The sequence below is a fragment of the Amia ocellicauda genome, chromosome 9 (assembly GCF_036373705.1).
Source record: "Amia ocellicauda isolate fAmiCal2 chromosome 9, fAmiCal2.hap1, whole genome shotgun sequence".
Lineage (NCBI taxonomy): Eukaryota > Metazoa > Chordata > Actinopteri > Amiiformes > Amiidae > Amia > Amia ocellicauda.
In genome coordinates, this window is record NC_089858.1 from 41,384,894 (window position 1) to 41,409,585 (window position 24,692).

Here is a 24,692-nt window from a genome sequence, read left to right on the forward strand (position 1 = left end):
TGGCTTAATGATAATAAGTATTTTACATTACAAATGTTATTTGTTGTGTTTGTATTGGATATTCATTAAACATTTTTTGCAAATGCTGTTAACAAAATCTCGCAGGGTTCGTATAGTTCAATATCTAATAGGTGGGAATATATCTTACTAGGTTGAGTCCTAGTGCTAAACGCTTTCTTATAGTAAATGGCTAATACATTCGTTCACACATAAAACCAATTAAACAACGTTATTTGCTAAATATATATATTTAAAAAAAACATGAGGATGAGGTTAAATTCACCGCTCTCTACTTTGCGGTTATTGAACGCGGAATTTAACTGCGTCTGATGAGGGGTCAGATGCCATTATGATCAGACTGAGTTGCACATTTTAAGGAAGATGCTTTTTGGTCGCTCTGAGGGTATCGCCCAATGTTCAACCTTATCTGAACAAGACACTCCCCTGTGAGAGGCAGCAGCGAGGGCTTTGACAGCTGCTGTAGCGTAGGAACATGGAATTGCTACTGTTTTGATGTTTATTTTTCTTTTATTTTTTTTAATACTCTAAATTGTAGTAACCGGCGTTTAAATGAATTTAATAATAAAGAACCAGCGAAGCTAAAACGCGGCCGACCATGGAGATGTTCAGTAAGCTGACTGCTCTCTTTCAGCAGGCGCTGGAAACGGTAAGTCAGGCGAGCTGAGAAGTTCCCGAAGCAGGCGTGATGGGAAACGAATGTCCCCGGCTTTTACCGTGGCCTGGCTATGACGCATACAATGGCCATGATACATGTGTAAATAATGAATATATATATATATATATATATATATATATATATATATATATAATATTTTTTGGTGGACAATTGTGTAAGTCACTACTTTGCATAGTAATGTCTAAATAACAACAAACAACTGTACAGCTATGCATTTTCCGGCTTAGATCAACAAGTAGTTGTCAAGACGAGTCTAAACTAAATATAACTGGTTTGTTTGGTTTTGGTTAAGGTTGCTCGCTTGTGCAGGATAAGGCGATTTAGTACCAGACTGTGCTTATTTGTGTATGTGTTGTTTACTAAAATAATGCTGGATGGTATACATGTGTATTTATAAGTAATACACACTGTCTGCAGCTCACAGCGTGTCTTCGCCAGACCTCCTTAATCAATGTGTGTTTACGTGGAAAACGCTCGAGGCACCAACACTTAAGAACAGCATTCCTTACTGCTAAGTCATTACATTTGTATCCATTATTCCTACCTGACAAATAACCGATCGTGCATACAACAATAGTCTACTCAGCATGATGTTCAAATTAATCGATTTGAAGTATCTGTCCCCAAAACGACTAAATGCATTGTCACCTGTGTCGTATTGCTTAATAATAAACACACCGGGATCCTGGAACAGCTGGCATGGCAGGAGGAGCTCACGAGGTTTACATGACTTTTCCAGTTCGGCGCAGCAGCTGACGCACATTAGCGTCTCCGTGCTGTGCGATAGGGACAGCACTGTAAAATACCCCTTTTTTCAGTTATTATTTGTTTATTTGTATTGAACTTGTTTGTGATATAAAGTGTGCATATGCATACACACGAGCGACTGATCCCTGTTATTCTACTATGCTGAAAAGCTTCAAGTGCAATTTTGCACAACAAAAGACACATTTTAATACAATATAAATGTCTAAATTCTGCATACCATGAATGGATTTAGATGGTGGTGGTGCTGAACTTCACAAGCAAAATTGTATTTTGTCTAAACCAGGGGGTTCTTAACATGGGGTCCATGAGAGGTGGGGTGTCTATGGAGTGTCCAAGGAACATATAATAAATAAATATATTTATTTTATATATATATATATATATATATATATATATATATATATATATATATATATATATATATATATATATTTATAACATACATTATAATTCATAACCACAAATCCAGCTGTATCAGAGGTTCTGATATCTGGGAGCTCATATGGAAGCATCCAAAACATTTTCAGAAGACACTCTGATGATTCAAAAGATACCAGTAACCCAGTTACTGCATTGAAAGTGAATTGTTTCCTGCTGAGCCATAAGAAAGTTTTTGAAATTAAATATCCGGAATCCTTTTGTATTTCTCAAATTGTTGAGCCTTTTGAAATTATATGATATAAACAGGGTGGGGGTCTAAGGGTAATTCTTCATGATCCGTGGGGGTTAAGAACCCCTGGTGTAATACAAATTAAGCTTAATCTCTCAGCATGAGAGGTTATTGACAAATCCTGCTCATCTATACATATATATTATATTTAACTGTTTTTCTTTTCCAGAGAGAGCCTTCAGTACATTTACTGGACTCCTTTGTGGAACACTGGAAAGGCATAACCAATTACTACATTGAAACTTCAGGTATGGAATCAGAGCAGGGCGGATCCTTCTATAACCAGCAGTCTGAAACTTGATAGTTTTTATCAGTTCCTCTTTCTCAGTTCTGTGTAAATGACTATGTTTGGATTCAACGAAATTAAAAAATCCTCAGTAAGAGCTTTAGTGGGAAAAACAATCATTTTATTACTGTCTTTATAGTCCTTATTGTTAATTGTTTAATATTGTTAATTCTGTTTTGTCTATAAAGCAATCATCAGTTTGTATTTACTCCTTTCTGGGGACTACTTATATTATTCGTTTCAGGATATTCAGTCAGCTAAAACAGTTAAACAGTAAATAATGTGTGGTTTGGGGAACAGGTATGAGGACTTGAAACAATGTCTTTGATAACATGTGCTGCCTGAAGAATGCTGACCAGCACCAATCAACACATCAAACACAACAACAACAGTAACAAACTCAAGTCTATGTTAATTAATATGCACGTGGTAAACTATTTTCTAAAACTGTGTTTTAATGAGAGATAATCACTTCTCATAGATAAGACTGCAACCTATTGTCTCTCTGAATATATAAAAAGGCTATTCCAACTCATATCCTTAGTTCTTCACTTCATGGAGAGGAGTGCTACAGGTTAACCTGTATTTATTTTCTTGCGTTAAACGTGTTACTTCTTCATCTGTGTATCCTGAGAATTTACTAAACCAGTACAGGGCAGATCACAAATCTTCAGCATAACACGAACAAACACTCATTACAAGGTAGTGGCAGTCTAAATAAACTAGTGTTATGATCCTGACTCCTCCTTGGAAGTTATGACTACTGCGATGGCTGTTATTTCTTTGAAAGTGTCTTTTGCTCATGTGTGTTGTAAATTGTTGGGGGATGACAGAGTGCTAATGGTCTTCTAGATGAGATGATCCCGGCGAAGCAGACGGACATCCCCTGGCGATTGAAGCAGATGCTGGATATTTTGGTTTACGAAGAGAAACAGCAGGAAGCAGAAGAGACTGGGCCTTGTATGGAGTATCTACTGCAGCACAAACTGCTGGAGACCCTCTGCACATTAGGCAAAGCACAGGTAACATCAGAAACATCAGAATGTTTACAAACAAGAGGAGGCCATTCGACCCATCATTTTCTAGGCTTTATTTCCAGGAATGTTCTGAGAGATCCGGCATAAGGTCTGGAGTCATTACTGTCAGTCTCTTAGGTCTCAGTGTGAAGAATTAGTATGTGTAAGTGGTAATGGTGTAGTAATGTGTCTTTAATTCCACCACCTGATGACTGGCACAAAACAGCCAAGGCAAAAGTATGAGTCTAAAAAAAAAAAAAAAAAGGCAATATACAGTATATTCTATTTTTTGGAAACTGGAGACTAGCTTCCTTTAGTATTTTATAGGATTGGAAATATCCCTGATGACTTTTCTTTCTCTTTCTATGCAGTACCCTCCAGGAATGAACCAGCAGGTTCTCCTGTTCTTCGCTAAGCTCCTCGGACAGATTCAGCAACCAATGCTACATATTATTAATGTGTACAGACCAGTCCAGGTTGGCATCAAGTTTACCCATCCTGAACTCACTGCTTATGTAGCCCTAGATGTCAAAGGAGGTCAAAAGCAGGAATTGTTAAACTAATACAGTATCAATTAAAAGTCTAAAATTGTAATCCAGTTGTACCACCTTAAAATCATGACAGTCATTTTACACAGGTCTAAACACAGGTGCTATTTTAAATATAAAGGGTAATGACATAGAATCTGTTAATTTCTTTAATGGAGTTTCCCTTTATTGCATACATGCTGTTCCCAAGTGAGTTGGGAAAATGTCTCAGTGAGCATAAATAGCAGGCAATGTTTTTTCTTTGTTTACTTTTGTGGCCATTTTGGCCAAATTAAAAACAATGCAGGTGAATTTAATTGGATTTTGTGGGTGGGGCTGCAGAGCAAGATGCATTCAATTATTAATACTGCTGTAATGATACTATCCAGCTTAAAGTCTCAATGTGGCACTGAAGAGGCCACCTGGTATATTTCCACATTCACTGACTTCCTCATTAAAACTGCATTATTTCCTGCAGAAGCTGATTCGACTGTGTGGAGCTGCTTTTGGGTCACAGACCGAGAAGGAGGAAGTCCAGTTTCTCTTTATAATCTGCTCCAAACTGAAACAGGATCCATATGTGCTCAACTACATTCTAGAGGTACCTTGTTGTCAGCATTCCTTAAATGGACCTCACGTTCTATGTTTTCAAGGGATTACCCACATCCAGAATGTCTATATCTGAGACATAGACATTTTAACTACCCATAATTCACCCATTTAATAATTATGGTTATAGTAGTGTATTGTATTTTTATGTGGATTTATAAATGTGCAGAATTCCTTTTACTTTTGTGTAAAAAAAAAGTTTATCACTGAACATCAATAACTGAGTCCTAATGTTAGCTTTTCAAATAGTGGGTAGATATACAGCAAACATTGTGAATTTTGTGGGAAAATGGTTTAATGAGTCAGTCAACATGAACTTTAGCCACTGAAAGAAGACACCTGTAAACTCTGGGGGATCTGGGGGCTTTCCAGGACCAAGGTTGGACACAATTGTTGACAGTACTATTGCTGGACTTAATTTTATGATTCTGCTGCTCCGTGACTGAATTAAGTTCTCCATCAAATATATGTAAATCCTGTGTTTGCAGAGTAAGAGGAAAGCAGGCAATAGGAAGCCAGGATCTATCTCCGAAGCACAGGAGGGGGATCTAGGCGGCAGCCCCAAGAGGGGGGAGGACCCCAGGGCTGAATCCACGCCTCTCAGCCCTCAAGCCGGCTGTATAGATTCTCCCTCGTGGTCCGGGGATGACCTAGACACCTCTTCCACTGACGGCCATCTTCCGAGTCCGCCCTCTCCCTCCACTTCAGAGGAATCTCCTACCACCCTGATCAAAGCCTTGGTAACCCTGATGAAAAGCCAGGTACATGCCTCTATTTGGTAGTGCAGAAGCTCACTACAGTTTAGTGTCTTGGGTGTTCGTGACAATTCACCCTTCTCAAGAATGATTTAATGCAGTTAACAAGCCAATCCAATGTAGATAATCCAAGTGCATATCTTTGATCTTGTTTTACATGGAATTCAAACAAAGCCTTTCTGTAAAGTCTTATCTCCTAGTTTGTATCCTAAATGCATTTCTTCTCACATTATTTTTGAGTCCTTTGATCTAAGTTGTTATACTGCTAGTGTCTGTGGATATGAAGATGGCAATGATTGAGTATTTCATTGTTATTATTATTGTTTTCTTTTAGAAAAGCAAAATTGCAATAAAAGCCTGTGAAAGTTTGCTGCTCCTCGTTAGTATACCAAAAGAAGAGACTGCCCGTTGCCTGGCTGAGGACACTGCACTGTGTCAGCTGCTGTCAGACAGGGTGTGTGAGCTCTACAAACTGATCCCTACCTCACTGGACCCAGCTGACATTCAGGGAGTCGACACCGTCCACTGGAGGTGTGTATATCAAACAACTCTAACAGATCAACCAAATCCCACAAACCTAAAACTTATTAGGTAAAGAGACCAAAAATCTAGGTGTATCTTGTGTATCCATGAATGTGTGTGGGAGACTTTTTCTTGTTTTCTAACTGCTGTCATGGGTCAGCTCTCCTCCGTCTCCAAATCCTGGCCATAGATATACAGTGACAGAAAAAAGTACTTTTGCTAGAATGTTCTTCTAGTTGTAAGGTAAAGAAAATATTGCTGTAATCTAAATCAGTGTTCCATAGGCTGTGTTTAGATGCTGGTAAAAGTAATGACAGTAGAAATAGTGTCATGAGTTATTTTTTGGTGGTATGACTTATTTACAATTTTAGAGTATTGGTTAATACTTTATTAATAGGTGCTTTTACACTGCCATTTCTCATCCAGATCAAATGCATCGGTACATTTGATCTGGATCAGTGATGTATTAAATTAATCAATTAGAACACAGAACATAACAAACACTGTCATTTTATCTAATTACAAGTTATTCTAAACCAACACAAGTAAAACCAACACAACTGCATATTTTGTAGCAACCAAAGCATTTAAATAAAAATACAATCATAATTTTTTTGCTAACATAAAATAACAAGCCATTTACTGTTAATTTAAACTATTTTATGTATACTAAGGGAAGTAGGGAAGTGTTCTCTTATCTGCTCCAGTGATGCATAGGATGTTGGTCTGCCGCCTGCCTTTAAAACAAATGCCGCCGCAGTGCATGCCGGAACTTGAGCCGGTCGAGTGTCCACACTCCCAGGATCATATGCTACCTAATTGATCCCAATCTGTACCATCTTTCTGAGAGGTACATTTGATCCAATCACTGAGTGTTTACACTGCCATTTCTATCGATGCATTTGTTCAGTATCAGAAATGGCAGTGTACACACTAATGTAACAGTTCCTACTTTGCACCTGTATGTTTTGTGTTGATTTTTGTTTAGTGTATGGAAACATAAACCAAAATTATTTAAAACTGCAGTCAGCCATAACCACCTTAAATAAGTCATCATGACTTATTTACTTTCTTGTAAATGGAACCATTCAAATCCCAATAACTGACAGATCTGGAAATATTATGATAAAATCACATGCCACTGTATTGAGTTTCTGAGGTTGGTTTGTGCTTATTCTGGTTTTGGTGTTTGGGACTTGCAGAGCTCGGCATTCGCATGGTTCCACAGAAGATACCTGCTCCTTTCCTGGAAGAGATCATTTTGAGACGTTTCTGGCTTGGCTGGATTTCTGTGATCATCTTATTAGGGAAGCACAGGAGGTAAGAGATCCTGTTCAAGCCGTAGAAACATCACATGTACTCGTAAACCATAAAAAAGCATCACATATTTCTGTACACTTTCTCCAGATACTTGCTTCAAGATTGGCCAAAGCAATTCATCAACAGTGGCTTGTCGCAGTTGTTCAGCCACAGCTTTTACAGATGTAAGTGCTTTTTTTGTATGTCAGGAAATGTCAAACATGTCAGTAATTTGAGTTCAGCATGTAAGTGAATATGTACAGGGCAAAAGATAAAAATAAAAGATGCAAGACTTAAAAGCTAAACAGAAATTACATTTCTAAGTTAAGTCTTGAGTTGTTTAAAATCAGTTTTAAAACTCCATGACACCCTGATTCTAACTTTACAACGTGTTAGTATTTTTATTTTTTTCATTCCTTTGCTTCGGAGCTGAAACTTTAAAATCTGAAAAATGTACCTCCAGCAAAGAGGCATGTAGAGGTGTTAAATGTGAAATGAATTCAACATTATTTTCACTCTAGCAACAATTTTGATATCAATTTAGAGTAAGGAGATGCAAGCAAGTAAAAAAAAATAAACATGTATTTTAGGGAAATGTGTACAGTTCAGTCCTGTTCTAAGAAACAGAAAGCTTTACTTTTGCTGGAGAACTAAACACTTTAAGACTGGAACACCTACAGAATTTGAGCAGAAGGCTAAGAGAGTCATGCTATGATTGACAGATGTAAGTAGTGCAGCGTTTTCAAAAACAGATGGAAGCCCTGTGGTTCAGTGCGGTGTGTGTGTGGCAGGTCGGAGGCGGGGGTGCTGGTGGCCACTGTGCTGCTGTCCTCAGTCGTGCGTCAGACCTGGGCACCTGTGCTGCTAGAAGAGCTGGTATTCTTTCTGCTGGGGAGTCAGAGGCAGCCTGAAGAACGCATGGCCACAGAGAGTCATGTGCTTCGTTACCATCTAGTCAAACACTGCGACCACATATCTGATGAGGTATGGACTTTCCAAAATGGCTACATTTGCAGAATGTATGTCTCTTTCTAACTGAGCCAAAACTCTGCTTTGGGAATCTATCCGTATCCTGTTGTTGGTACTAACCTCAGCTGCTCAGGTTAACCCTGTATTATTGATATCCATTATATTTCTCTGTTCCCTTATATGGTAGATAGGCAAGACCTAAATGGACGACTGAAGTCTTTAAATAGTTTCTAAAATCCATGCACAGAACAGATATATTATGAGTGGTTTCTGCTGCTACACTGTGGTTTGCAGCACGCTCCTAAACTGTTTGTAAGGGATCAGAAATGCTTGTCTTGTTTTCTTTGTAGGTCAAGGATCAAGGATAGCTCATAGATGCTTAATGGGGTTCAGTTTTGTAGTCTGGAGTTGATCTCTTTCACAGAATAGACAAATACATTTGCTACCTTTCAAAAGGCAGCCCAATAGATAATAAAATCATTTCTATTTTGCCAGCGCTACATGTGGGTCCAGTATCATCAAGTGGTAATTCACAGTTGGCCATGCTTACCCATTTCTAAGTCTAGTAAAAAAACACCTCATATTTGCAAATACTGTGGAACTTTGTGCTGCATTTGAGACTGTTTTAATATCCCACTATATTGTACGTTAAAACTGATAAGAGAATTAAAAGCTCTCAGCTTATTGTTTAGAAGCATAAGGTGGGCCTCTTGATCTCTTTACAATAACAAAAGTATTGTGCGATTTAAAAGTAAGGAATTTTATTAGTAGGATTTATTTTGCAAAATGCTATCTGTTTGCTGAAGCAGCTGTCAGTCACTTGACATGCCTGTCTGTCTGTTATTTGGTTGTATTTAACTGTAACTTTGTGAACTTCTTTGTCCTGATGAAGATATCCAAAAGATTGACAGACATTGATGAGTTTCTTGGTTAAATGAAGCTTGTGTGCAGCATATATGTGTATATATATATATATATATATATATATATATATATATATATTTCTGTTTCTCTGTTGTTCCCAGATCAGTTTGTGCACTCTGAAGTTATTTGAGGAGCTCCTGCAGAAGCCCCAGGAGCATATTGTATATAACCTGGTCCTGCGTAACCTGGAGTACAGGAACTACATCGCCCAGGGAGCAGAGGACAAACACACTGTGGACACAGAGCACCTAGAAGAGTCAGCGTAAGGACAACCCAATATTACCCTACTGTGCTGTCTTGCTGTGGCCCTGTCCGATATGACTAACGTCTGAGGTAGAGTGGGTCATTCCACTGAAAATTATAGCAGAGCTGTCTTAACAAGCAGGACAAATGCATGGGCACAATAGGGCATCTGCAACTATGCAATTTCTCAATTGAAAGGATTCCTTGGAAACGACTTCCAAAATCAAGCACAGGGTTGTCTGTGCATGTTTCCTTGTGTGTAATTCTATTAATGTTTGTCTAAGGAACTGTACAGAGAGTTGATAACCTTGGCTTGTTTTTGTCCAGCGAGCTGGAGGAGGACCCATTCTTTACAGACATGTACACCGAGAGTGACTTCAACTCTTCCTCTCAGCTCCTGTCTTTGCCACCCAGAGAGACCAGCCCTCGACCAGTGGGGAAAAGTCAAGTGTCTGACATTGTTAACAGGTAGGGAGGTCATCCTTACCTATTACTATGGCATACTATCACACAGTACATGGTTGTTTTCCTTGGGTCTGATTATTTTAAAAATAAACAATGAATGTCCAAACTGCATCTGCTGAAGAACTTTGCTCACAGTGATCAACAGGGACCACATCTAGCTCATCAAAGCACAATTAAGTCAAAGGCCTTTTTGAAATACTGTATGATCGTATATGATTGTTTAATTGCAAAGACGCACAGAAATTTGGATAATCACAGATGCAGGTGGAAATAAAATTGGTTTCAGACACACTTGCGACTGGAAGGTTTGGAAGATATTAACTAAATGATGTGATAATGTGGAGTGAGAGACCGTCTGTATTCTGTGAACAGAGGTACAGTGCATCCAGAAAGTATTCACAGCGCTTCACTTTTTCCACATTTGGTTATGTTACAGCCTTATTCCAAAATGGATTAAATTCATTATTTTCATCAAAATTCTACAAACAATACCCCATAATGACAACGTGAAACAAGTTTGTTTGAAATCTTTGCAAATTTATTAAAAATAAAAAACAAAAAAAGCACATGTACATAAGTATTCACAGCCTTTGCTCAATACTTTGTTGAAGCACCTTTGGCACCAATTACAGCCTCAAGTCTTTTTGAGTATGATGCTACAAGCTTGGCACACCTATTTTTGGCAGTTTCTCCCATTCTTCTTTGTAGGACCTCTCAAGCTCCATCAGGTTGGATGGGGAGCGTCGGTGCACAGCCATTTTCAGATCTCTCCAGAGATGTTCAATCGGGTTAAAGTCTGGGCTCTGGCTGGGCCACTCAAGGACATCACAGAGTTGTCCTGTAGCCACTCCTTTGTGTGTGCTTAGGGTCGTTGTCCTGTTGGAAGATGAACCTTCACCCCAGTCTGAGGTCCAGAGCGCTCTGGAGCAGGTTTTCATCAAGGATGTCTCTGTATATTGCTGCATTCATCTTTCCCTCGATCCTGACAAATCTCCCAGTTCCTGCCGCTGAAAACATCCCCACAGCATGATGCTGCCACCACCATGCTTCACTGTAGGGATGGTATTGGCCAGGTGATGAGTGGTGCCTGGTTTCCTCTAGACATGATGCTCGCCATTCAGGCCAAAGAGTTAAATCTGTTTCATCAGACCAGAGAATTTTGTTTCTCATGGTCTGAGAGTCCTTCAGGTGCCTTTTGGCAAACTCCAGGCGGGCTGTTATGTGCCTTTTACTGAGGAGTGGCTTCTGTCTGGCCACTCTACCATACAGGCCTGATTGGTGGAGTGCTGCAGGGATGGTTGTTCTTCTGGAAGGTTCTCCTCTCTCCACAGAGACAAGCTGGAGCTCTGTCAGAGTGACCATCGGGTTCTTGCTCACCTCCCTGACTAAGGCCCTTCTCCCCCGATCGCTCAGTTTGGCCGGGTGGCCAGCTCTAGGAAGAGTCCTGGTGGTTCCAAACTTCTTCCATTTACGGATGATGGAGGCCACTGTGCTCATTGGGACCTTCAATGCGGCATACATTTTTCTGTACCCTTCCCCAAATCTGTGCCTCGATGCAATCCTGTCTCAGAGGTCTACAGACAATTCCTTGGACTTCATGGCTTAAGAACATAAGAAAGTTTACAAATGAGAGGAGGCCATTTGACCCATCGTGCTCGTTTGGTGTCCATTAATATCTAAGTGATCCAAGGATCCTATCCAGTCTATTTTTAAATGTTCCCAAACTTTCAGCTTCTACCACATCGCTGAGTAGTTTATTCCAGATTGTGACTACTCTCTGTGTAAAGAAGTATCTCCTGTTTTCCATTTTGAATGCCTTGAAGCCCAATTTCCATTTGTGTCCCAGGGTGTGTGTGTCCCTGCTGATCTGGAAAAGCTCCTCTGGTTTTTTTATTGCTTCCCCACATTGCTTGGATGGAGAAAGTGAGGAGTCCACATAGACTCCTAGGTCTTTCTCATGCGTTACTTAATCTAGATCTGTACCTCCTATAGTGTAATTATAGTGGACATTTTTGTTACCTGCATGTATTACTTTGCACTTGTCCACATTGAATTTCATTTACCAGGTCCCTCTGAATAGCCTGTGCTGCCAAGATTGTATCTGCTGAGCCACCTATTTTAGTATCATCTGCAAATTTGACAAGTTTGCTAACTATCCCAGAGTCCAGATCATTAATATAGATTAGAAAAAGCAATGGCCCTAGTACTGATCCCTGTGGATCTCCACTAACAACCTCACTCCAGTTAGAAGCAACTCCTCTAATCGACACCCTCTGTTTCCTATACATAAACCAGTTCATAATCCATCTACTTACATTACACTGAATGCCTACAGCTTCCAATTTGAGGATCAGTCTTTGGTGTGGAACCTTATCGAAAGCTTTCTGAAAATCAAAGTATATCATATCATATGCTTTCACGTGATCTACAGCTTGCAGTTGCATGTTCAAAAAATTCAAATAAATTAGTAAGACATGATCTGCCTCGTCTAAACCCATGTTGACTATCTCCAAGAATATGGTTTTCATTAAGATGCTCCTCTATTTTCTGTCTAATAATTTTTTCCAACATTTTACAAGTAATGCAGGTGAGACTGATTGTTCTGTAATTTCCTGGCTCAGTTTTGTCCCCTTTCTTGTGGATTGGTATGACATTTGCTGTCTTCCAGTCAGTGGGCACATCCCCTGTTCTAAGTGTCATTTGGAATAATTGAGTTAGCGGCCTATAATTAACTTCCCTAATTTCTTTAAGTACTGTTGGAAATATCCCATCTGGCCCAGGTCATTTGTTGGTTTTTAATTCTGCTAGTCCCTTTAGTACCTCCTCCTCATTTATCCTGATCTCTCTTAGGGTTTGACTGGACTGATTGTCAACCTGTGGCATGTCATCTGTTTTTTCTTTTGTAAAAACCTCTGTGAAATACTCATTTAGAACATTTGCCACATCTTGTTCATTTTCCAAGATACCTCCATGTTTGCCCTTTATCTGTTTCACTTCCTCCTTTATTGACCACTTGCTGTTGTAATATTGAAAAAAGCTCTTTGCATTGGTTTTAGCTCCAAGAGCTGTGTTTCTTTCTATTTCCCTCTTTGCTTTCCTGATCCCTTTCTTAAGATCTCTTTGCAGCTCAACATATTCTTTGTATTTTGTTTCGTCACCATCCCTTTTGTATGCGCTATACAACATTTTCTTTCTCTTGATATTTTTTTGCATACCTCTATTAAACCATTTTGGCCAGTGTTTTTTGGTCCTCAATTTGCTAAGTTTTGGTACAAATTGCTCCTGAGCCTCAAGTAGTATATTCTTAAAATATACCCATCCACTTTCAACTGACTCTGTATCCAATGTGCTCCAGTCTACCTCTTCTAAGTGCCGTCTCATACCTTCAAGGTTTGCTTTTCTAAAATTGTAGACCATTGTTTTAGACTTGGACCTTGTTATTTGAAAGAATGCCTCAAAGCTAACCATATTGTGATCACAATTTGCCATTGGTTTTCTAACTGCTGTCCCCCTGACTCTATCTTGGTCATTTGAAAAGATCAAGTCAATACATGCACTCTCTCTGGTTGATTCCCTGACAAATTGAGTTAGAAAGCAGTCATTTACCATCTCAACCATTTCTATTTCTGCTTCTGTAGTCCCCACTGGGCTTTCTCAGTCTAAGTTTGGGAAATTGAAATCCCCCATTATAACAGCCACATCCTTGCTACATGCAGTCCTGATTACACTGTACAATGCAGCATCTTTCTGAATATCTGAGTTTGGTGGCCTGTAACATACTCCTACCGCTAATCCTCCAGATCTCTTGTTCAAAAGTTTCACCCACAAAGATTCTGTTCCGTTACTGGGATCTAATACAAGTTCTTCTGCCTCAATGTAATTTTTCACATATAATGCTACCCATCCTAAACTGTGTGTATACTTCCAACTTGCTTGGTTTGTGCTCTGACATGCACTTTTAACTGTGGGACCTTATATAGACAGGTGTGTGCCTTTCCAAATCATGTCCAATCAACTGAATTTACCACAGGTTGACTCCAATCAAGTTGTAGAAACATCTCAAGGATGATCAGTGGAAACAGGACGCACCTGAGCTCAATTTTGAGTGTCATGGCAAAGGCTGTGAATACTTATGTACATGTGCTTTTCTTGTTTTTTATTTTTAATAAATTTGCAAAGATTTCAAACAAACTTTTTGACGTTTTCATTATGGGGTATTGTTTGTAGAATTTTTAGGAAAATAATGAATTTAATCAATTTTGGAATAAGGCTGTAACATAACAAAATGTGGAAAAAGTGAAGCGCTGTGAATACTTTCCAGATGCACTGTAGAAGGGCTGTCAGATCTAAGGAAAGCGTAAATGTCTGTTTGTGAGTGCCAGAGGTTGGGAGGAGTTTAGTACTCTTTCAGTCAGGCTGCTGTCTCTCACTTGTGACAATGTTTAGAATCTAGCTCTAGTTCTTAAAGGAAATTTATTATTTGGCAGGAATAAGACCTTTAAATGATAAATCATAATTCTCTATCTTTCAGCTTCCTTTGCCTTGTTCCACAAGAAGCAAAAACATCTTATCATGTCCAGGGATCAGGATATGACACATATGTGCATGACGCTCATGAACTGGTAAGGAAATAAATGTTGTAGACCAATGTGATTTAATTTTTAATTTTTAATTTTTTTTTACCCCGATAATCTTATTACACATCATAAACAAAATGAGAATGTATTCATTTCCAGACAGAAACTGCATTTCAGTTTTGTGTTGAGGGGACAGTGCCTTCCGTTCTCTTGCATCTACTGTAACAGAAATAGTTCAGAGAATTATTGGACATAAGTCTTTTTAGGCACCATTTTTGTTATGTAACGGTTTTGGAAATGGGAAAGATGTCATGATTTATGACAGTGTACCTGCAATATTACACAACACTATTCAGTGTGGATGCTTCACTTGCTTTTAAAGGGACACAGGAGGAAAACCATTGACCCTGTTTGTTAAAGGAGATTGTAGGTTGGCTGACTGTATAGTACTCTGGGTTGGGGGGGTCAGCAGAGTGTTAAATTGTTGTCTTCCCTCCTGTCTAGTTTAAAGAATGCACCTCTTACTCTCTGGAATGGGGGTGGCCAGACACTCCCAAACCCCTGGACTCTGTTCACCCTGGTTCGGACTTCTATGAAGGCCATCTACTAAAAGTCCTGTTGGATAGAATCACGCGGATCCTGGACCAGGTAATCTTGGCACACTTCATTGGTTGTCAATGTATTCACAGGAATCTATTGCCTGCAATCCTTGTTAAAAGCACTTCTGGGTAGATGGTACCTTTGAATTATGATATTCTGTATATAATGCATGAAAGCTATTACTTCAACGGACTCCTTTTAGGGAAACACAGTGCATATTGAAGGGCAATGTGGGTAGGATTTCTCAGACTTTGAAGTGCTCTTGATCCTGTAGCTTGATGACATTTCCGGCATGCATTACTGAAGTATTACAGACCATCAAACTGCCATTTGAATCTGTAGGATGGGGAAACCAGAATTCCACAGACATGCATTCATGCACACAAGCTGAATGACATTTCGATTGAAGGTGACTGAAGATGTTAGTTAGTACAACTAAGATCTGCATCATGTGCAAATGGTAGCATGGAGACCGATCTTAATCCTGCAAAAGAGAGAGGATACAGTCTCAAAAGCACAAGCACCCCGCAGATTCTGTCAAACCCATTCTCTTGCCTGTTGTTTGAATTGTATGTAGTAATGTAATACTAGGTAGCTGTTTGTTCCCTCATCTCCCAATCTGCTCCAGCCCTATGAGCTGAACCTGCAGGTGACGTCGGTGCTCTCCAGGCTGGCTGTGTTTCCTCATCCCCACCTCCATGAGTATCTCTTGGACCCCTACATCACCCTGAGCCCTGGCAGCAGGTCTTTGTTCTCTGTGCTCATCAGAGTGAGTACCATTACATCGCTCAGCTTTTCACACAACTTACACACAGAGGTTCTTTCTAAAAATCCAGCAATGAAAAGCAGACTACCTGTGCAGGATGTTACTGCAAATAGTTGAGTAATTCTGTTGTAGTTTTCATTACCATAATTCATTAGTTTTCATTACCATAATTTATGTTTTTTTTTTCTTTCCTGTTAATATGAAAGTGGTAAGCCATGCTATTTCTTAGTTACACAAAACATACCACATCATGATTTACAATTTCCCTTCATTGCTCGTTTTCTCACAATATTTCTGCTGATGTCCTGGTTTTTAATGCCAACATTTCACCATACACTGTGGTACATGGGAGGATTTTGTTAAATCTGCAATCCAATTTCCTTACAATGACTGGTGCTTTCATGCTCATTGCTTTAGTAATGATATGAAAAACAAGGGTGCTAACTAATTGGATAGAGATTTTTATAAAATGAAATGCTTTTGTATTATTTTTGGTCTGCATTTAAAAAGGAACGTATAGTGACGTGCATCTGCAGCTGACTGCCTGTGGTGAACTGAGGCATGGAGAGTGCTGTTAGTATATTTAGAAGTTGTTTACTGATTTTTCTCTGCTGGCTGTCCATTACAGTTTACTTAGGATGTCCAGTGAAATGCAAACCCTGGGCAGTGGTACATGTTCCCATTATCTCTCCCTGTAGGTGATTGGAGATCTCATGCAGAGAATCCAGCACATCCCCAACTTCAGTGAGAAATTACTGCTGGTCCGGAAGCAACTCATGGGACTGCAGCCTGAGGCAATGTAAGCACTAAAGCTGGATGGATTAGTTTTCTTTACATTTCTATACATTTTAATAAAGCATGCAAGGAAATAACTTGGCGATGCTAAAATACATTGGCCAAATAAATGTTTTTGTCTTATCTTATTTGTCTAAAATTATTGAAATATATTTACTAGATTTTCTGCAATTTTGTTTTTCTTTTCATGTTGTGGTCCAAGCTTTTGAAAATGCAGTGATCTTCTTCTCTTAATCAAATGATACAAAGATACAGTGCATGATATAGCAACTCCTAGTTTTCTCTCTAGTGTTTGGGATATTGGTTCCCCATGCAATGTTTCACAAGCAGTCACACCTATTTCACATAAAATCTTCTGTGGCACCCCAGTTCTTTCCACCCACCCCATTATAAACTTTAAAAGAAAAATTACTTTCAGTGAGAAACCTGAGCTTATGCTGTATTGAGTTGTGCAATTCTGAAAGGATGTATCTAATTCATATTTTATTTATTTATTTTTCTGTGGCGCACACAAACTTTGAGAATTCAACAGTGACTTGTTTTAGTTATGGAGGGTTCACCTTCTAACACAATGGTTTATATTGTATAAGGTCTCTACTTTTGACACTGCAACACAGTATCACAGTTAAGTGTAAAGATTCTATACAATAAGTAATGCTAATTAATTGCCATTTTTATATAGTAGGTAAGTACAATTTTTAGGGAACCAGATGAAAGTAGGAATGGTCTTATGGTTCAATTTAGGTTGTTAAGAGTAAGCATTTTGATTAATTTAGTAAAATTTGACCATTTAAATTGAAGTTACAGGTTCAAATTAGGATTATATTTTGGTCCAGGCTAGGGTTAGTTTTAGATTCCCCTTCATATTTGTTCTTGGTGTAGATTTGTATGGACCTAGCTTAAAAGATGTTGGCTGTTTGGCCTTAAAATAGGGCAGGTAACTTACTGGAGTAATACAATTGTTGTGAAAAAATGTACCCTGCAAAGCAGTATCATGGTCCAAAATGAAGATTATTTAGGTGTTCAGATAGTTATTATTCTTTTAACCTTGTATGAAGTGAACATTTCAACGTTTCAGCCACATACCAAAATGTTTAATTCTGTTAGGAATGTGATTAATTCTGAAGTTTATACTTTGTATACAATGTATTTTACTTAGATACTTAGTTACTTATTTATTGAGGAGTTTATTATTTTATTTACATCATATGAGTGTTTTAAAAAATGATGGTAGACATTTCCATGGGGATCAATGGTCAAAAACATATATAATGTATATGGTCTGCTGCTTTTTACCTGCTTAAATGAATAGTCAAGTGTATCAGATTACCCTTTTTGCTTTTAAATAGTGTACCCAAAGCTTTTCTTTTTTAAACTAATTTCCCCTTCACCCACAGGACAGATCACATGACATTGTTAAAGGGTGTTATAGTTCTGGAGGAATTCTGCAAGGAACTGGCGGCAATAGCCTTCGTCAAAAATCCCATCGATGAGAAGTAGTGCCGTCCTGTGGGCAGTGTTTTAATGGTGAATTACCAGGCTAAAAAGACTTGGCAGATGCACAACCTTGTTCAAATACAAGGACTGGATATTTACAGTGGTTATGCAGGTACATGAGGCAGTGCAATTCCTGGGTGTTTGTAAGTGACAATCTAACTTGACACACTACTGATCCTAACCTGGACAAGCCAGTGCACATCCCTGTCTGCTGCTGATGGTACGACACAGATGTGGGACTGCTGGACTGTTTCTTTATACGTTTAGAGTCTTTTATGAGATTTGTATATGATATGAACAGTATTCTTGATGCAAAATGTTTTTTATCTATTTATTTAATACCATGTTGATTCTCTTAACAATCATAAACCCTTCAGCACATGTAATAGGCTACCTGGCATAAAACACTTCAGAAGATGGACCTTTTGTGATTATAAATTAAGGTGATTAAAAAACTTCAATACAGGATCTTTATTTTTATTTTATTTTTGATTTCTGTTGTTTGCTTATTTGTTTTCTGTTTGTGTATTGGGAGAGAGTCATTTTGTGTTTAATGTAATATTCCTTTTAGTCTGGAAAGCACAAACATATTACAATATGCCAAGCTTAAAACTTGAAGAGCTGTGGTATGATGCCTTATAGTATGTACTGGGCAGGGTAACTTTGACTGCTGTGTTGTCTGTAAAGCTTCTCACTGTTGTATGAGCATTAAACTCAAGTGGATGTTAATTTCTGTTAGTGTCAGTCTGACTTTTTACTTCAGTTTTTCAACCAACAGAGGCTGATTCAGTTACTGAATGATTTAGTTACAAAAGGGAGAACAGACTTTATTTGTAAGCAGGTGTTGGAAAATTCTTGTTTTGGTCCTTGAGCCAATTTTTTCTATGGTGCATGTTACAATTGAGGCTTTTACAATGCATTAAAGAATTATGCCATTTAGTGTTAAAACTTTTGATTCATGTTACTCAATGAGAAATGCTTGAATAATACTTTGCTGACCCACACTCAAATGAGAAGACAAACATGTTGTCAGTCTAAAGGCTTAGCACCGTGTGTATATTTTAACTTTAAGATGCACCTGAATAACATTAGGAGGTCACCAGTAATTTATTAAAACCCAACAGCGATTATCTGAAAAAAGTTGCACAGCTTTTTGGATAAGTATGTTTTTCCCCAGCTGGCAAATGAATGAACCCTTGTACGACCCTTGTGTCGACTGCTTTCCTCAAGAAGGTAAAGGACTGAATTTGTGCGTATGTGTTTTTTTTGCAGGCAATTGCAGTAGAGCATCAGAGTTACCCAAAGTTAGACTGGTTGAGTGTTTTTGTTTTTTTTCCTCTCCATCCTGCCTGACTTGTGATTTCGTTTTAGAACAGGCTATGAAAGGGAATCACTGACCTCGAGACCAGCCGTTGCTCAACCTTGGCTTTTAAACCTGGATCATCCACTTTGTACCACCGAAACTTTTCACTCTCCAGTGCTGGTGGGGCTTCCGTGTGTACCACTGCCACTGCCTCGAGTTTGTATTCAACGGAGATCAGCGTATTGAAACAGATGCCATCCGTTTTCCCTGGATCCTTTCCATGATGTTGGAGCCCAAAGATGCCCTGTGTTTTCACACTGACTTGTGACAGCGGCATACACTCCTTCATGAGCCTGCGAACGGCAAATGCAAGATAGCAGGACCTCTCAGACGGGCCTACACCAGAGACTGTGACCGGGAGATGTAAGTCCTTGCCTGTCCCGAGCAATAGCCACAGATCCCTATTGGTGTCTGTGAATGTCACAATCAGCCTCTGACACAGCACATGGCTGGGGGTGTCCACAGGCAGGGTGGGAGGGAAGCAGGTCATCTCTTTGTACCTCAGACCTGCCTCGATCAGGGGGAGGATGTCGCGGGCTCGCAGTGGGAGCGAGGACACTCTGTCCCACCACATGGCCTGGAGAGATTCCTCATCAGCTTCTGCTGTGGTCTTCATGGAGCCTCCTGAAAGAAACAAGAGGGAGCTTGCTCAGTTCAGTCTGTTATAGCCACTTTAGACGCATTGTTAGCATGTACGCGTGACAGAATGGTGTACGGCATTGTACACAGTGTCTAAAGGGGATAGGGAACACCAAAGCATGTTGTGCAGATTGAATGTAACCTTTGCAGAAACTGCTTGAAGATGCACAATAACCTGTAAAGCATCATATTATATTTTTGAGATGGCAAAAAGTATAACTGCTTCAGACCAATCTATAAAATGTAATGGTTTTGAAATCCAGCTTTTTAATTTGAGCTCAGATTGAAACAGAGCTCACAAACCAAATCGCTAATGAAGCAACAAAGCTAACTAAAAAGACACACTAAATCATACGTGAATTTTGTGTCTTGACTGCAGCATACTTGTTACATACAGTGTTGTAAGTCAATCTATTTTGTGTGCTGTTGAACCATATTTAGTGCTAATGCAAAGAATATGCTGATGTTTTAAATGGTAAAACTACACACAAGGATCATACCGGTTCCTGATTCATAGACTGTCTTTGCCAATTTATTTTGTTTTATGACAAGCACCTCCATGTCATGACATGCACCTTTGGTCATGTTCCATTAAAGTTCTTGCCTATTTAAAGTCCTACGCATGAGAACTGCGATTCTGGCATTCTGGCAGTAAACAGACAGTTTTTTCATAACATATTCAGAAAGTGAACTGCACATCTGTTAAATCAATCAATCCGCACTTACTTGCGATGAAGTTGGATGCAATAGTTACAGGTATCTTCCACAGGTTGTACCAATCCATTATTGCACTGACACTTAACCTTAACCTCTTGCATCAAATGTGGGCACAAATCCATTTGATAAATCGGTGCAGTGTAACTAAGATCCTTAAACATACACTTTGATGCAATTCTCAAATCAAAAAGGAGTAAGCCCTCTCATGATTGCAACCTTATCAAAAACTATTTTTAAATTGTGTGAACTTTTTAATGGAATGTGCCAAATAACCCCTGCATACAACCAAAAGATCACCGTCATGCTGCACAACCTGAAACTTGTGCCAGAAAGGTAAATCGGATCCACTGAGGGCCGTTCTCTTGTACGAGTAGCAGGGTGATGGGCTCACAGTCCAGTCCGCTCTCCTCTCTCACCTCCCTCCTCATCCCCTCCACGATGCTCTCGTTCTCCTCCATTCGGCCTGCTGGAAGGTACCACTGCTGGTAGCAGCTGGGTTTTGCTTCCTGCATCATCAGCACGTCATTCTGGAAGCCAAGAGCACAATGAACATGGCTGGCTTGTTGTGTACCCCAAGCTGCCAAGAAAACAGTCCTCTTCCCTTCATCAAATTTGTGAATGCGTCCAATCCCTAGACTAAAGTAGTGACAGGACAGGAATGTTTTGAGTGATATCCTGCTGTTGTGTTATATTTATTATACATATAAGATTTTATTTCAACTGGATTGTTGATTTTTTTTTATTATTTTTTTTTAAATGTTTTTTTTATATGTAGCAGCATGGTTTCTGTATGTGAATCTATATTATAGAGCTCTTATTATTATTATTATTATTATTATTATTATTATTTCTTAGCAGATGCCTTTAGCCAGGGCGACTTACAAAACATTAGAGCATACTTATTGAACCGTTAAATTATTTTCTTGGGACCTTCATTCATCAGTTTTCAGCAAAGATGTCATCATTAGCTAAGAGGGGTTTCAGTGCTCCACACATTGGTAAATTATCTCATTGACCAAAGTGTCTGTAATTTAAGCAAACGGCCTCTGATACAAAACTGAACTGATTAATTAAGAGAGACGTGATTAAGGATTCAGTAAACCTATGATCATTAAGTGAGTTTAAAAACAATGATACAAAGACCAAAGTTGACCCAAATGCCCAAGACTAAGAACTTTTATTGTTGGCATGTGTCCTGTTTTCATTTGTAGCCACAAGAGGGTAGTATTTGAGTGAGAGGGAGTATGTATTTAATTTTGAATGTGGAATCTTCTTATTCTGGTTGTTTTGGCTGAAAACAGACACGAGGGTTTTTTCAGTCATAACAGTAACCATTAGTTATAGGTGGTATTACTGCATTTTACATAGACACTGACCAAATTGAAACCAGAATTGTATTTCTCGCTTCAAAATAAATACCTATAAAGTACATAGAAAATAGTTCCTCATATCGTCCCCTTGATTGTTTCCTATTATTCAAAGTGTACTGTATATTACAGTAGTAATATTTTTTTTAGCTGGTGACTTTTGCTTGCATTTTAAGATTGAGGTATTGCTCTTCAACAGGACCATACATTTAAATAAAAGTTTTGTTATAATGACCTCAATGGTTCTCACTACTAATGCTTAGGAATAGTCTAAACTATTGTGTAAATCATCTTCATGAAGCAAGTGCAAAATAATCTTGTCTATTTCTATACACAAACAAACCCCCTCCTGCAACATTTCAGTAATTTAGTGTTTTAAATGGAAATGTGTTCTTAACTGAAGGAAGGTGAACTTCTGTATGTTCCCATTGTTGGCTTATTTAGTTATTTGCTCGCTATTAATTGAATCTGTCTTGTTGATTTTACATCTGTATGACTTGTAAACCTAGACCCAACCTCTTCAAGTGTGGGAGAAAACACACAAATATAGAAATTCTTATTCTAAAATTGCAACCTTTAGCATCAATATATGTATACTTAGTAAACAGAAATGTTTTTTCATGGTAGAAATGGTTGAAAAAAATGCTACTTATAAACAAACTATGTATACACCTTATTTTGTATGAATACCTTTTACCTTTTCGTTGAAGATGACAGCACAGACGATATAGCAGGTATTTTTTCTTATGGCAACTGACTGCATTTCATATGCCGAATCGAACTCTTGCACAGCAAAACCGTCACCATTTATAATCTTCTCCACCCTGTCTTCTATTGTTACAGAAGAATCCATCATAAATGTGGATTGCCAGTACACACCTATCGTTTCCTGTTGATAACACAAAATGACAGGTGCAGCTCATTAAATAAAAATCTCCAGAGTTGTAATTTAATAAACGGTTGAGTCAGGGACAATTTAGCTCTAGGCTATTCATTGTTATCTTAACTGCCTTACTTGTCTGTTGCTCACCCCCGTCCTGCAGACCTGGATGGGTAATTTCTTTTCAGGGCACTGGAATCCCCAGTGGGAAAATGAGTGACTTCTCTCACTATAAATTAGGGTATTCATATATATTTTTATATTGACATTACTTAATTGTTGCCTTCTCATTCCCAGTATGGGTAATTTCTGGTTTCCCCGGAAACCCAAAATCACTTGCTGGCCCAGCAGTGATATTAATAAATAAATACATAAATAAAACATTAATTGTTATAGGCCTATACTACAGATGTCCTCATTGGAGAATGTTAGTGTCCTTTTTGTAGAAAAGTGCCATGTTGTTAATTTTAATATATAATTGTATATTCTTTTTTTTTTCTTTTTACTTATGATAGTGTTGTTAAGGAAGCAGCAGGCTACTTATTATTTTGTATATTCATGATTGTAGCTACTAGCAAATCTTTTCAACTGCTGATCCTGGTATCAAGGAAAACTGCATCAGAAAATTAAAAGTTCAGCAACATTAAAAAAACAAAAAACAATATATAATTTCTATTCAAGTATCTGAAAAGGATGGTTATAAAAAATACTTTATAGGGAGGATGTCTATTTTTGTTATATTGCATTCAATTAAAACGTATGTGTCCATATGAATTCCAGTGCTGTATGTTCTATTATTTTTTTGGTTTTAATTGGCTGTTTAGGTGGAAATGTAAAGCTGTCTATATCTTTTCACTCAGTAGTTCATTTTTCCCTGTGTACCACTAACTAGCACATCCTCCATACTGTACTGTCACCATCAGTGCTGTATAAAATAAATACTATAAAATAAGTAAGTGAGTTTAGTAGAAATGTGATGCATATGGCGCATCTGCTAATAATACGCATCCTGTGCTGTCTGCTCCCTGTTCCTCATTCTGTCCCCCTCACTTAGACCCGTGGCGGAACCATGTGCTTATAACTAATCAGTGTTAATGCATGATTGTCTGCATTTTACAGACAGTGTGTATTGCACCATAAAAAAAAAAAAAACCTACTCTGGTGCATTGTATTGTCATTTGGATGGTTATGAATATATAAGATTTTAATATTGACAACTATATAATTGTTTACCAATAAACACTGGGCGTTCCATATACCTATACATGATTAAATTATTGTATTATTTATGTAAGGACCTTAAAAAGTTCACCCCGAATGAATTTCAATGGATTTGATTACTGCACTACCAATTGCAAACAATTCACATTCTCTAAAACACCTATCTTCCATCTGTAACATACAAAACCACATGCAACAATAATCCATACAACCGTTAACAATTGATTAAAAAACGCATGCTAATGAAAACGCACCTTTGGGACAATATTGCTAGTAGTGTTCTTCGTTATCAAATCGTGCGCACTAGCAGAACAGTAAAGCGGAAGTGTAACCCGTGTGACGTGATTGGCTGTGTGGCGATAAGGGACAGTGTAGAAAAATCCGTAATTTCAAAGAAACGTATTTCTTGTAAAGCTGTGGAACTGTTAACATGGAAAATGCCGGCGTAGATAATGCAATATTTTTTGTTATACTGCTGCTATTGTGTAATTCAATTGAAATGTAAAACACTATCAACATA

General features: G+C 38.4%; 2 protein-coding genes across 3 annotated transcripts; one reads left to right on the forward strand and one right to left on the reverse strand.

Annotated features, from left to right (window-relative positions):
* Window positions 1-434: 434 nt before the first annotated feature.
* On the forward strand, window positions 435-18,714 carry fhip2b (FHF complex subunit HOOK interacting protein 2B). The gene is made up of 17 exons (XM_066714506.1): window positions 435-667; window positions 2,305-2,383; window positions 3,274-3,443; window positions 3,809-3,913; window positions 4,443-4,565; window positions 5,062-5,334; window positions 5,663-5,859; window positions 7,053-7,170; window positions 7,258-7,334; window positions 7,941-8,133; window positions 9,144-9,304; window positions 9,613-9,753; window positions 14,282-14,372; window positions 14,832-14,975; window positions 15,556-15,696; window positions 16,392-16,492; window positions 17,886-18,714. Exons 1-17 carry the CDS (start codon window positions 617-619, stop codon window positions 17,986-17,988), a joined length of 2,268 nt encoding a protein of 755 aa, XP_066570603.1. The 5' UTR covers window positions 435-616; the 3' UTR covers window positions 17,989-18,714.
* On the reverse strand, window positions 14,401-24,498 carry nudt18 (nudix (nucleoside diphosphate linked moiety X)-type motif 18). 2 transcript variants are annotated; one of them, XM_066714507.1, is made up of 5 exons: window positions 24,427-24,498; window positions 22,769-22,960; window positions 21,018-21,231; window positions 19,384-19,972; window positions 14,401-14,546 (listed from the first exon to the last, which is right to left on the reverse strand). In XM_066714507.1, the coding sequence occupies exons 2-5, from the start codon at window positions 22,925-22,927 to the stop codon at window positions 14,501-14,503; spliced, it is 1,008 nt and encodes a 335-aa protein (XP_066570604.1). In that variant the 5' UTR covers window positions 22,928-22,960; window positions 24,427-24,498; the 3' UTR covers window positions 14,401-14,500. The 2 variants fall into 2 exon arrangements, with proteins under 2 accessions (XP_066570604.1, XP_066570605.1); XM_066714508.1 differs by having other exon boundaries at window positions 14,401-19,972.
* Window positions 24,499-24,692: the final 194 nt, after the last annotated feature.

What these genes read in the sequence shown, in the direction of transcription:
- nudt18 (XM_066714507.1), bottom strand. Translation starts at nt 22,927, where the DNA reads ATGATGGATTCTTCTGTAACAATAGAAGACAGGGTGGAGAAGATTATA. An exon ending in CTGTCATCTTCAACGAAAAG is followed by an intron (nt 21,232 to 22,768) that starts GTAAAAGGTATT and finishes CTTGGCTTCCAG; the next exon opens with AATGACGTGCTGATGATGCA. An exon ending in CTTTCTGGCACAAGTTTCAG is followed by an intron (nt 19,973 to 21,017) that starts GTTGTGCAGCAT and finishes TGTTTCTTTCAG; the next exon opens with GAGGCTCCATGAAGACCACA.
- fhip2b (XM_066714506.1), top strand. Translation starts at nt 617, where the DNA reads ATGGAGATGTTCAGTAAGCTGACTGCTCTCTTTCAGCAGGCGCTGGAA. An exon ending in GTGTCTGACATTGTTAACAG is followed by an intron (nt 9,754 to 14,281) that starts GTAGGGAGGTCA and finishes TCTATCTTTCAG; the next exon opens with CTTCCTTTGCCTTGTTCCAC. An exon ending in TGCATGACGCTCATGAACTG is followed by an intron (nt 14,373 to 14,831) that starts GTAAGGAAATAA and finishes CCTCCTGTCTAG; the next exon opens with TTTAAAGAATGCACCTCTTA.